This window comes from Epinephelus moara, chromosome 23 (genome assembly GCF_006386435.1).
Source record: "Epinephelus moara isolate mb chromosome 23, YSFRI_EMoa_1.0, whole genome shotgun sequence".
NCBI lineage: Eukaryota > Metazoa > Chordata > Actinopteri > Perciformes > Serranidae > Epinephelus > Epinephelus moara.
The window spans coordinates 33188651-33203217 of NC_065528.1; the positions used below are offsets into that span (position 1 = coordinate 33188651).

Sequence of the window (14567 nt, forward strand, 5' to 3'; positions counted from 1 at the left end):
TTTAAGTCCTGAAAATCATCCTGCTGTGTTTGATGGATGTCGACATAAACACATGACGGCAGCAGAGGAGGGTCACCTGACAGACGCCTATGACATATTCTCTAACACACAAACACATGTGACTAAAATAAATGATTAACTTTTCTCTGCACTGTGTTTTTTCCCCTGACGGGAGATATTTTAGACAGTATTACCTGATGGTCCCTTTTCTTTAACCTTTGATATATTTCTAACCTCAGTGTCTGTAGGTCAGTCCAGCTTTTATCCTCTGGGATGAAATATCTCTTTACTATAAAATGGACTGCAGTGAAATTACATACAGACCTTCATAATTCTTAGATGATAAATCTGTCTGACTTTGATCCTCTGACTTTCCCTTTTCAGTGAAATGTCTTGACCGCTCTGGGATGGATGGCCATAAAATTTGTCCATGTTGCCAGGAGCAGTGATTCTCAGAATTTTTTTCAGTCATGTTCTCCCTCTGACCTTCTGACCAGTGCAAAACATTTATTGGTAGAAAACCAGGAGGAACAAATATCACAAACCTGAAGGTGAGGCGTTTGTTGCAGCAGTTTATTGACTGTATTGTAAATGAGAATACTGAATATAAAATGTGCATCTTTGGACTAACATTTACATTTTTATTGAGCTTATTATAGTATAATAATTTTAGGAATTATGGATGACTGCTGTTTTTTAAATTAACATTTTAAAGTGATACTGAACTTGCTGCCTTCTAGCCAAATCTGGCCCTTGATCGGGTGCTGGGTGGTCCACCAACCATTTTCCGATCATAGGCAAGTATATCATGTTCAGTATACGACAGTTGTTTTGTTGTTGATCCTTGTGAGTTAAAATGGAGCTGAATTTTGTAATGTTAACTTTATTAAATGTTACATCCTCCATCGTATCAGTAAAGGAAAAGTCTGTTAGCTGCTAGGCTCATTTATGCAATGTAAAATGTCTTAATGGCTTAATTTAATAACGTTAGCATGTTGTATTTGTGGGGAAAACGTGTCCAGCAAAAGACCATTGTTTTATCTGTGAACCGTGTGAGTTACAATAAAGCCACATTTTGGAACATTACCTTTGTTAAATATCGGTGTTGTTCCTGGCTTCAGGAAAAATCCATTAGCTGCTACGTTAATGCATGCAATGGAAATAGGCTTATGTTAATGACGTTAGCATGTTGTGGGGAAAATGTTTCTAGTATAAGACAGTTGTTTTGTCAGTGAACCTTGTGAGTTTTAATGGATCTAAATTTTGTAACGTTCCCTTTGTTAAATGTTGCTGTTGTTCCTGGCTTCATATGAGTAGAAGGAAACTCTGCTAGCTGTTAGGCTAATTCATGCAATGTAGAATGTCAAAGGCTTATGCTAATAACATTAGCATGTTGTATAAGACAATTGTTTTGTTTTAGAGAATGTTATTTTCATTATTTTCATTATATATGCTGCCTGTTGGACAGATCATTAGTCGGTTCAGCGGCATCTCTTACCATTTTTATGCAGATGACATTCAGCTGTATTGTTCTTTTACCAATGATGAAATTGGCCAGCTGGACAGCTTAAATTAATGTTTGGATGCCATTAAAAGCTGGATGTCTGTCAACTACGTCCAATTAAACACCAAAAAGACTGAAGCTCTTATAATTGCTCCTGAACACTCTATCCCTATTATCAAGCCTTTAGGTGTTCATGCTCAGCAAAACATTTGAAATGTAGGTGTCATTTTGGACCAATCCCTGACCCTAGACAAACATGTCAGCCAGCTTATCAGCTCTTGTTTTTTCCACTTGAGGAGCATAGCCAAATTAAGATCTGTGGTGACCAATGCTGAGATGGAGATGATTATTCATGCTTTTATTTCTTCTCCTTTAGATTATTGCAGTTCTCTTTTTACCTGTTTAAATCAAACCTCCTTGAACCGCCTACAAACTGTCCAAAATGCAGCTAGTAAATAACAAGCGATCACACATCACGCCGATTTTATCCTCTCTCGGCTGGCTGCTTATCAAATTCCGTATTCATTTTAAAATTTTTAACTTTTAGGGCCCTACATGGACAAACACCTCAGTATATTGCTGACCTCCTCCTCCCTTTATTCACCAAATTTGGCCCTTAGGTCCTCTGACCAGTTTCTACTTGCCGTCCCTAGGACCCGCTATGAGACCCGAGGTGACCGTGCTTTTCAAGCTGTTGCTCCTAACCTATGGAATGCTCTCCCCTATTCTCTACGATCCAAAGATTCCTGTATTACTTTTAGGAAACAGCTGAAAACATTTTTATTCAGACAGGCCTTTGGCTAAACAATTTGTTTAACTGTTTTTTACTTCCTACTATTGCCTCTTTTGGGTTTGTTTCTTTTGTGATCATTTTTATACTTGTCTGTTGTTCTTCTTATTTACACTGTATGATTGTCATCACTATTTTTGATTTCTTTACTTTTAATCTGTGGTTTTGCTTTTAATGTAAAGCACTTTGTGATTTTGTGTCTGTGAAAGGTGTTATATAAATAAACTTTACTTAGTTACATTACTAAGAATTTCTTTAGGTGTATATATATATTTTTTTTAAAGCCACAGGGAGCCACTGCAGAGGGGCTAAAGAGCCGCAGGTTGTGTATCCCTGTGCTAAACAAAGACATGTTAGCATGCTGATATTAGCATTTAGCCCTAACGACTGCTGTGCACAAGTAAACTAACTCTTGTCTTGTTTATTCAACATTTCTTTAAATATGCCAATATTTAGTCTCATTCTATAAAACTGTTTAAATCAATGTCTTTCTGTGCTCATCGTCCTGAAATATCTTTTTTACTCTCATTCACAACTTCTAACAGTCAAACCTGAATTTAGACAGAAAGGTGAACAATGTTATTAACACAAACAACATAAGCCATCAGATATTACACTGAGGATTACTTTATACTTCACAGTGCCAATTATGTTGATTCATTTACTTTAGTCGGGATTAAAGTGGAATTTAATGCAGTTTGAATTGGCAGCTTTGAAAACCATCGTTTATCAAGACGATTATTTAATAGAAAGAAATCTGCGAGTCTCCAACGACGAGCTGTTGTTCTCACAACACCATGAATATTTAGCGCGCGCACACACACACACACACACACACACACACACACACACACACACACACACACACACACAGAGTTAATCCATTTCTCTGAACAGATTTTAGAATAAAAGTCTATTTTTCCAGTTAAACTTCTTACATCTGAAGCAGCTGATTATTGAAAGCTTCAAACAAACTCTCTCCAGCTTTGTGTGTGTGTGTGTGTGTGTGTGTGTGTGTGTGTGTGTGTTTGCGATAGAGAAATAAATGGCTCCAGGATGAAATGGAGTGCAAAGCGGCAGACAAAACATCACTTTATCACTCTCCTTTCTTCTGACTCTGCTCTAAACTAACAAAGCCGATGAACAAAGATGAGACAAAAACACCAAAACAAAAGAAACCAAAAAACCACCATCACTGTGTTTTTATGACATGTGCAATAATATTTATGACTTAATGTAGTGCAGAGCGTGGCACTGTGAAGCTTAACGCTGTTAGTTATTCAGTCTGTTTTTCCGCTGCACACCAGCAGTAGCCTGAAGGTAACGTTCATCCAGACTCAGCAGAGAAATGTGAGTCACATCCTGAAGGAAATTAAATCAAAACGACACGTTCCTCAGTCAGCCACAGGCACAGCAATATTTACACTGTACCTTTTCATTTTCATCATCGATATGAGTCCATACAGCGCCGTGATTGCTGCACTGCTTCAGCTGCTGCGGGCAGTTAAAGGGACAGTTCACTCAAATGACAAGAAACACATTTGACCTAACTTTGGTCGCATGGAGCCATGCAGATAGTTTGGTTAGTTTCTACTGCCTCTCCATTTCACTGAAGGTGACGTTAACTCAGAGCGTTCAAAGATTTGAAATATGATTATTGACCAATGAAACTGCATTTACCTCCATCGCATTGGGATGGAGGCAAAAATTCCAGAGATGGATATCAGCCTATAAAACCAAAGCCACACAATATGGCCACTCTGTCTCTGGGAGTGTGTTTTATTGTTTGGGTTTCTTATTTCCAATGAAGGGAAATCTTAATTCAGCAGCTTACAATGATATTTTAAGAAAGTGGTTTCAAAGGCCTGATGCAAACCAGACACGCCTGGAGAAAGCCCTTTCTTTTTCTGAAATAAACAACACAAAGAAAAACTAAATAAAACTTTTTAAAAGTGTCCAAATGTCTTTCATACAGAGTGAGAAAGCTCCAGTTTAAGGGAAACAGATTTAAAGGTCAGTCTTCTTTAGTTTAAAGCATGTCGGGAGGAACAATCAACAAGGTCAGATCTGAGACGTGGTGGCGATAAGAGGCTGCTTTAGATCTCAAATGTCTGTATGCAGACAGAGTTCAAAATCAGGAACCCTGCCTGCAGTGGCCGGTAAAATCATCAGGCCATTTATTACTTTGGTGGACTGGGGAAAAAAAAAGCACAATATAAGGACAGGTTTAGTAAATTTAACGTATGATTGCATGGAGCTCCACATCTTAAACATGATCGCAACTGCTATAAAAGCAACACTAGTGGCTGCAGAACCTTTTTCATTTTGACTGTCAAAGTTCATCGAATTGTAACCAAAAAACATCAATAAAGAGAGGTGCACACATACGTACACGGAGATACACAGATGGAGGTTGAGCCAAACATCTTTCATCTGCTCACACTGTTGTGACACAGAGCTGGTTGAAAATCTAATTTTCCATTTATTAACAGAACGTTGCTTTGTCTCTTTGTCACTTTGTCACACCACATTGACTGCTTCGGTTCGTTGCTGCCAGTGTAGCCGCCGTATTGGACCAGACAAGACCAGCCTCCAGAAGGCACACTTCCTGCAAACTGCCAGCTTTACGCACTATACTAACAACTGTCAAGACAATGGACTGAGACAGGCAGAGAAAGGGACTGAGCGCTGTGGCGTTTGTGTTTGAGAAAGAGAGTGGGAACTAAACTTTACTGATTTTCAACCAGTTGTGTGTCGTTGCGACATGGGCAGTACCTGCAGATTAACAACACTCAACCTCCTTCCGTGCTGCCAGCCAAGAGCTCCCCACACCGCCCACTGGCCCCCACACTGTTCATCCACACATACTGTGCTGACACAGGGCTGGTGGAAAATCGGCAAATTTTCCCTTTAATAACGTAATGCTGCTTTTTTGCAATGACTGCTTTGGTTCTTTGCTGCAAACATTGAACCAGGCAAGACTGTCCTTCAGGAGACACACTCACAGTGTTTTTCATGATTTTGAAAAATAATGTTTTATATATTTACTTATAGTACTTTTTAAAAAATAATCCTAATTTTGCTGGCTGGCTAACATTTTTCAGTGGTGTGACAAACTCAGAATACATATTTATTTTTGCTTTATGTTTGTTCTTTAACTGGTTACCACAAACTGTGGATGTCGAAGAATCTTTGTGTCTTTCTGATTGTTTGTCTGAATATTTGGACGAGTGTGGGTTGTTTTATGACACAGCAGAACCAAACCAACCATGAATTTGTGCACATCCCTAATTTGAATGTGACATTATAACAATGACGAGGGATTTTGGAAGCTGCTGTTGGTTTTAAAGTCAGTTTTGTAAAAAACCCTCAACAGCTAGACCGAATGAACCTCTGTGCTTTTCAACAGCGCTGTTGCTCCGCTTCTGTCTTTGTTCATCTTTTTGTGTCTCTTATTCTCCTTCAACGAACGTTGTCTCCGTTCTGTTTCTCCTTCACTTTGTTTCGTCGCCTCTTTGTCTCTCCGTCTCCTACGCGCTCCCTCTCTGTTTCTCCTCGCTGACTGAAACCTTTAAATTTTCCTCTGCTTCATCGTGTTTGTCTGCTTGTCACGTATTCGATGTCGTACTGTAAAAACAGGATCATCTCCTCTGCTGTTGTTGTTGCCCGAGGAGCTTTTGCAACACACAGACACACACACACACACACACACACACACACACACACACACACACACACACACACACACACACACACACACACACACACAGCTCATTGGTGTTGCAGCTGAAGCTGTTTTGACTTCTGTCACGTTCAGTCTGTTTACAACCGGATCATTTGCATCGTTAAAGGAAAAGTCTGCTGTTTTTTTAATTCAACTCTTAATTCTATTTAAAGTCAAAGTAACGTGCAGCTGAATGTGAAGGTGATTTCACAGCAGCAGGTTCAGGCTCAGGCTCAGTGACAGCTGTGGGTTCTAGCGTCTGCCAGGTAACATAATATCAACAAATTTAGCCGCTGCAGCTGTATCATTTCCTCCAAAAGGAACTGTTATTTAAAGCTCTGTGCTGGTGTGTTCACATGCCTACACATGAGGGGGATGCAGTGTTCAAGGCCTGGGCACAGCGTTGCATTCAAGGGCTATCAAGCTGTCGGGAAATGAAGAAAAAACTAGCAGAGAGCACTCAGAGAGGTAAACAAGTATTGTTGACTTCTGCCAACGCTGCAGAATCTCTTTAAGAAGTGATTCTAATAATAATGTTGGCGAGGTTTTAAAGTGCGTCTGATGAATACACACAGTCAGAGAATAGTGACGTTCAGGAGGAAATGTTCATAAATATCCCATCTTGCAATGTAAAGACATCATTTTAACGAGGTCTTCACAGAAACTGATCAGATTACTAAAAAAACCTGCTCATACATTTCTGAAATATCCCACCTCCACAGCAGAGGTAATACGCTCACATGAATGTTCTGTAAGGATCATTTCAATAAAACAGCTTCTTGAATGTTGGCTAGTGTTTTAGTGGGAAACATTTTCATATGCTCCAATAAACACCTGAGTCTGGAGACGTTCAGAGGAGCCGCTATGACACATTACAGCAGGGTTTATAAAATATTATGTCGGCTTAAACTGACAGCTTCTGCAACACGTTAACAAAATGTACCAGAAGCAAAATAAAGCACACAGACACAGAAACACATATTCCACATGACTCATTGAGGATGACTCCAAATGGGAAAGATTTCACACCGTCTTTGCCAACAATAAAAAAGCTGTTTAAAAAATGAAGTTAAAGTTTGCAGCAGCATCTTCAGCACCTGCTGCTGATTGATCATCAGCTGACAGAGATTATACGTCAAAACTGCTGTGGTGATCACATCTTCAACAAAACTTGAAGTGAGATGAGATTTAATATTTTCAGTTCTAGTGGATGTGTCTGGGGTTTACAGAAGAGCATTAGGGCGAGGCGTGAGGGAGAACAATGAGGAGGGAGATTTTTTATTTTGCATTTTGAAATTAAAGTTGGAATGTTGAGAATAAACAAGAAAGGTCCAAAATAAAGATGAAGTGTCAAGAATAAAGTCAAAATGTTGAGTATGAAGTTAAAAAGTTAAAAAACAAAAAAACATCAAAATGTCAAGAGCAAAGACAAAATGCAGAAAAAAGGACAAAAATTGGAGGATAAAAATAAAATGTCAAAAATACAGTCCAAAAAATGAAAAAATGAAATAAAAAAATTCCCTTTACTCTCGACATTTAGCCTTTATTCTCAAAATTTTGATTTTATTCTCAAAATTTTGATTTTATTCTTAAAATTTTGACTTTATTTTAAAAATTTCGACTTTTTCTTGATATTTGAATTTATTCTCAACACTTCGAATTTATTCTTGTCATTTCAACTTTATCCTTGGAACTTTGAATTTATTCTAAAATTTTTGACTTTATTTTTGACAATTGAACTTTGTCCTTAAAATGCAAAAAACAAAACCCTATTTTCTAAAATATTGTCAGTAATACTTAAAGTATTTTCTTGACATTTCAACTCTCACTTTGTCTTAATTCTTAAAATGCAGATAAATCTTTTTCTGATTTATTTTTTCTTACACTTGTCACTTATATAAAGTTTGACTTCAGTCTCAACTTTTTGACTTTGTTGTCGACATATGGACTAAATTGGTTTTGAAATACAAAACAATCCATGTCTCATTTTCTACCCTGATTCTCTTTGTTAGAGTGAACCACTTCACGTTTTCATTGAATGCATGTACAGAGTTTTGCTGCTTGAATTTCTTTTTGGTAAAGTCTGACAAAAATGTTGATGGCCATCACTGGCGGTGCTAGCTAGTACTTTTGTTGTGTCAGTCGGCCCGTCCAAGACTTTAGTCCAGTGAACTGTAGATAGTCGTGGTTCCCAGAGGATGACTGCTTAATGACTTCACAAACTGCTGACCTTTTGTCTAGCGCCACCATCAGGATGAAATGTCAGCTTTTGTTTCTGCCCACATGATCATGTCATCAAATAAAACAAAACAAAAGAAACGTTCCTCAGTTTGTGCAGCAACATTTACCATAGTTGATATATTTGCTGTTCTTGGAAGATGTTTGGATCTAAGCTGCCATTAAAACCAAACATTTGAAGTAGGTGGACCTCTCCGAGGTTTGTAATAAACAACAAAAATCAACAGCAGGTAAACTGTATTAAATGTCTCTACCTGGTGGCAGATTTCGTGGACGACCACCATGGTCAGCTCCATCTGATAGGACGAGGACGACACCTCAGCGTCCAGTAGGATCTTCTGCTCCACAAAGACACTCAGCCCCCAGTTCTCCATGGCGGCGTAGGGATGTTTGGGCACCGCCAGCAAGTCTGAAAAACACACCAAACAAAGCATGATGGGCTTCTGAACACACGCCGAATGTGTTCCTCCATTAATAAACTCCACCGTCGGCGTCAGCCAACCAGAGTCCTGCATTTAAATAAAAAGCTGACAGAATGACTGCTGGCATCAGACCACATCCCATTTTGGGTTAAAATTAAACTCATGAGTCATTTTAACAACCTGCCAAAGAATCCTTTTATGCCCACAACATGGATATATGGAGTCTTCAGATATAACTCTACATCTATCTGTGCGAGGGAGAGAAGCAGAGAGGAGGAGAGAGGAGAACACGGAGGGAGAGTGGGGAGATGAAAAGGAGGAGAAAGCGAAGGACTCCCTTTAAGCAAAGAATGAGAGAGAAGGAGGAGGGAGCGGCTGAAGGAGGAGTTTACCTTCAGTAAAGAAGATTTATTAGAGCCGCGAGGAAGTAATTAATGTCAAACTCCAGTTAAAGTAAAGTAACCTCGCTGGGCAAACGGGGAAGTAAAAGTGAAGTAAAAGTCATCCACTCAAAGTTTCAGTAAAAGTCGTAAAGCACTGAGAGTACTCGAGTACTGAGAGGCACGTTGTTCTGAAGATAAAGAACACACAGAGAAGTGATACGACTTTTGTTCAGAGGTGTCATTTATTTGTCCTCTCAGTAAAAAATCTCATGACTGCTCAGCTGCAGCTCAAAAGCAGATTTCAGGGATTGATTCTGACTAAAATATCTCAAAGACTATTTAATGGATCGACATGAAATTTGTTCTCCCCACAGCATGAATCCTGCCGACCTCAGTGACCCTCTGACTGTTCCTCTAGCGCCATCTGCAGGTTGAGATAAGTGCTTCTCTCACACCGAGTTAAAAGCCAAGGAATAAAAATGTCTTTTAAGTCGTGATTTAAAAACAGGTAAGGAGGGGGCCGGCCTAATATGCAGCTAGTTTAGGGGCTGCTACTGCAAAAGCACGGTGTCCCCTGTGCTTCAACCTTGATCGTGGGACCTCCAGAAGCAACTGGTCAGCAGACCTGAGTGACCTTGAGGGGACATGTTGCTGTAAGGGGTCAGAGAGACAGGGTGGAGCCAGCCCGTTTAGAGATTTGTAGGTAAATAATACAATTTTAAAATCAATTCTAAAACGAATAGGAAGCCATTGGAGTGAGGCCAATATGGGGGTGATATGCTCACGCTTGCGTGCTCCTGTTAACAGACGAGCTGCAGCATTCTGGACGAGCTGCAGGCGTGAGAGGGAGGCCTGGCTAATACCAACATAAAGGCCATTACAATAGTCAAGCCGAGATGAAATAAAAGCATGTGTGACCTTTTCCAAATCTCTAAAAGTTAAGAAGGACTCGACTTTAGATAAAAGCCTCAGCTGGAAGAAGCTGGATTTGACAACCGAATTTACCTGTTTATCAAATTTAAAATCATTGTCAAATACCACACCCAAATGTTTTGCAGTAGGTTTTATGAATGCTTCCAGGGAGCCCAGGTTGATATGTGATACATCACAGGCACCACTGGGTCCAAATAACAAAAGTTCAGTTTTGGCTTCACTGAAGCTTAAAAAGTTCAGGGCCATCCAGGATTTAACATCCTGCAGCCAGTTCAATATTGGTTTTAGTGAATTAGAATTTTTCTGGTTCAAGGGCAGGTAAATGTGAGTGTCATCTGCATAACAATGGAATGACATGCCATACTTCCTAGAAATAGATCCTAAGGGCAGCAGGTAGAGGCAGAATAGAGCTGGCCCGAGAACAGAACCCTGAGGGACTCCACATGGGAGAGGCGCTGGGGAGGATACAGTGTCACCAAGACAAAAAAAAAAGAAAAAACTTGAACCGCTCCTAGTCTGGCCCCTCCCCTGGGACCACTTGGGACTTGGGGCCCTTGGGAGACAGGGGCTGTTAGCCCTGGACAACACAGATCCCAGGATCATGGGGATATGCAAACCCCCCAAATAGGTGCAGCACGGTTCGACTCGGCGCGGCCAAAAGTAACAGCAGGAAAGGCCAATAGTGGCCTCAGTGTGTTTCACCTTTTCACCTCCCTGCCTGGTACCTAACTGTACATCCAAGAATAAACTCTGTTGGACTGACGATGGAAAGTAAAATAGTTGGCGAGCCCTCGACCCAACTCTTTACAGAAAGAACGAGGAAGAAAGTGAAGAGTATCTTAGCGGATAGCTCGCATCCTCTCTTTAGCCAGTCTGAGCTCTTGAGCTGTGGGAGGCGCTACAGAGTCCCTCTGACAACTGAAAATGTATTTAAGGAGTCTTTCATCCCAATCGTTCCATCAGTACCCTGAACTCAACAAAGTGACTGATGAGGTTTGAACCACAGACGGACAATACGCTGATTTAGCGTCTAAACACACATTGTTTTCAATGTCAAGGCGCCAAACAGGAAGTAGATCAGCTCTGACCTCAGATTTCAGGTAAACAGACTGTGATACGGTGCTGGTTAGACACAACCTGCCTTTGTGCTCTGAAAAGTAGGCCCAAGAGTAGCATCCAGCGCCCGACCTCACGTTTACCAGGTGGTTAAAGACGTGGCATGTGTACGGTGTCTTAACGTGTTAAATGTTTGTAATGACCTTGTGTGTTTGTTTGTTTGACTGTTTGTCTGCTTTTTATGATGTCGTCTCTTGTGTCTGGTGAGCCGAGGACAACTCTCTGCCCCTGGTGGACAATAAAGATCTGTTCTGTTGGAAAATGGATGACGGAGCTGCGAGCGTGTCTGCAGACTCGTTAGTAGAAGTTAGTGATGTATCAGCTGAGTTTGATGAGTTTCACTCTGCAGGATTTCAATAAAACAAAGTGATGTAATAACCACGTTGATGGTCCCGTTCTGAGCCTTTGTAATGTCCAAAAATGTGCTGAGAGTGTACAACCATGTTCCCACGATGCTCTGGGTGATGCAGTAATAAGGTGTAATGTTGCCTGCAGTGAGCGAGTCAGCTGTAGAGCTGAGCACCTGAGCCCCATTTTTGTTTTTAGCCTCAAGTTGTTCCTTTTTTTTTTTTTTGCACAGCAAGAGAAATCGTGCTGCGTCGCCTGCCAGCAGTTCATGTTTCAAGCCTCTCTCCTCTGAAATGTATTCATGTGATACTGATCCACAACAACAAACACAGGATGTCACATTATGTTTTTCTGTCTTTATGAAGAGGAAACATTTCTGAAAGTTACAAAACGTTCACACATATCTGGAAAATTTGTGTTCAGCACCAACCACAGCAAAGAAATGGAAATTATAGCTGCTAGAGATCCAGATACTTTCCTCAAGGGTCGGCGGAGACCAAAACCAGAGCTAAAACCTGAACCTGACAAAGAGTTAAGGCCCTGACACACTAAGCAGACGGTCGGCCGTTGACCAAAGTCGGGTCGTCGGTCAGCGTCTGTCGGTCTAGTTTTTGCGGTGTGTCCCGCACCGTCGGCACTTCGGCGGTGGCGGCTTTTTGGCCGATTGAGCATGTTGAATCGGCGGCGGAGCTTGTCGGTGAGAGAGATCACTCTGATTGGCTGTTCAGGTTTTATTTCCTCGCCCCTGTAGCGAGTGAATCTGCCTGTAGTGAAACCGGGGCTAACCGGTGCTTCCTCCTCAGGCTCCACTTCACTCAGCTGCCCCACAGACCCGCTGCTTCTTCCCACTTTAACCTGAATAACAAACCGGAGCTAGCTGGGAGCGGCTAGCGGAGCGTTAGCCGCAGCATGACCGGAGGGAAGCACAGCCAGTTAGCCTCCGCTAGTCTCTGAGCTAGCCCCGGCTCTCCGTTTGGATCCAACCGGAGCACCGAGCCCTGGTTTGTTATTCAGGTTAAAGTGGGAAGAAGCAGCGGGTTTATCGGGCAGCTGAGTGAAGTGGAGCCTGCGGAGGAAACACCGGGACCGTCTGGATGTAATAGTCCGTGGAGGTGCTGCGGTGCTCGGCTGCACAGATAGGAAACCCCTCGGCTGACAGGATGTACCACTCTCTCACTCCGCTCTCTCTCACGCAGGCGCAGAACGTACGTGCTACTTGGCCGTCGGATGTAGTCCGTGTAGTGTGTTCAAATGCAACTGACACAGGGCGACGTGAGGCGACGTAGACGACGCAACAGTTGGCTTTCGTCGCCGCTAGTTCTTTGATGTCGCTTTGGTGTGTCAGCACCTTTAATGTAGAGATTGGTCTGTATTCAGTCCGAGAGTCAAGTTGTTTAAAGTGAACCCAAAAATAGGAGGAGCAGGAAATTGGTTTCTTTTCAGAGGAGAAGAACCTGATTAAAACAGAGGAGGAGAAGAAAAGGAGGAGGTGAGAAGGTGAAAATGAGCTCTCTCACTCTCTAACAGAAAGCTGATTGTTTTTCAGGAGGAAGAAGAAGAAGAAGAGTTTCTCTCCGGTAAATGAGTGAAAAGAGTTCAGGTGCTCATTTGAATTTTAAATCAGAATCTTTGGCATTTCAGCCGCAGCGACCTTCGTCAGTGTTGCACCATCACACACAACAGTATTTTCACTCGCCTCCGAAACTGAACAAACCAGACAGACTCTGCTGCTGCGAGCTTTCTCTCTTCTGTCTCGGTTTGATTCAAGTTTTCACTCTTTCAGTTCTTTTTTTTTTTTTTAGGAGGTGCAGAGCAGAGAATAGAGGAGGAGAGGAGAGGTGGAGGGAGAGAACGAAAATGTGAAGGTGAGAAATGGATTTTCCTGCAATTTTTAGTTGACAGAAGAAAGAAATCAACAATAATTGGAGCATTTATGACACTTTGATGTTTCGTATCTCAACAACTACTGGACAGGCTTTTATCAGATCAATTGAACACATTAATTCTCACCAGACGATGAACTCTGTGATTTTAATGACCACATGAACTCTCCTCCTTTTGCCACAAACTTTACACTTTCAGCTCTGCTGCTGATAAATTATTAACCTTATTTTGTCCTGTGGAAAATATACCGTAACATAAAAAGGGAAAATGTATTATATTATTATTTATTTTTCTGTGATTGAAGCTAAGAACATTTGATTTTCTCATTAATGTGTTGTTAATGAAACGAGGCGCGCGCTCCAGGTTTGGTTTCCTCTCTGCAGAAACCTCCAGGCGTCACTTTGAGTCACAGATTTGTTTTAGTTTCTCCACACGGACCTCCAGCTGTCTCAAACTGTCAATCACCCCAGCGAAGCATGACATCACTGCGGTCTGACAGCTGTCAATCATCACATGGTCTGTGGGTTTACTGCTGCTGCTCATGTTGGCAGGAGTGCAGTGAGGTGCTACACACAGAAACACACACTGACAGGAAATGTAAAGCAGATGAAACACACACAAAAGCAGCAGCGTTTTTCCAACTGGCCCCGACCCAGCTCATAAGCCCAGTTCAGATTTGCCACAAGACGAGTTGAAACAGGTAAGCTGCACCCAGCGCCAATTCATCAGTCAATGAGAGTGTGTGTGTGGGCGGGGCATAAGCACATACAGCCAGCAGCAGCAGCGACCCACCGTCTGACACCGGCACACTGTGAGGACAGAAACAGAGGGCTCTGTTGGGACGGAGCACCTGCTGCAGCAAGCCAACACGCCGTCTGTGGTCATTTTGACTTGACCAGCTGACTTCACTACAAGCTGATTGGCTGCTGAAACAGGTGACGTGCTTTAAAACCAGCTGAGTGTCAGGTGACAGCATCAGCCAGCTTGAGTCCAGCTCAGAGTTTTACAAATAAAAAACCTCCATGGATCAAAAATTCACAATAGAAAGAGTCATAACTGAGCTTGTCTGCAGATGAAGGTGTCAACAGTTTTACAGACGGCTCTTTTATAATGAAGGTCTATGGGAAAATGCTTTTTTTCTGCAATACCGTGAAGCAAGGTTGCAACCATAGACTGTATAAATAATAGATGTAGTCACTGTGACACCACCCACAGACTCATGGAC

General features: G+C 41.7%; 1 protein-coding gene across 1 annotated transcript in view; it reads right to left on the bottom strand.

Moving 5' to 3' along the window:
* LOC126384989 (thyrotropin-releasing hormone-degrading ectoenzyme-like) overlaps positions 1-14567 on the bottom strand; it is a 264660-nt gene that overhangs the window by 120746 nt on the left and 129347 nt on the right. The window contains exon 5 of the mRNA XM_050036465.1: positions 8511-8665. Within this exon, the coding sequence (XP_049892422.1) occupies positions 8511-8665 (155 nt within the window). The remainder of the gene's footprint in view (positions 1-8510; positions 8666-14567) is intronic.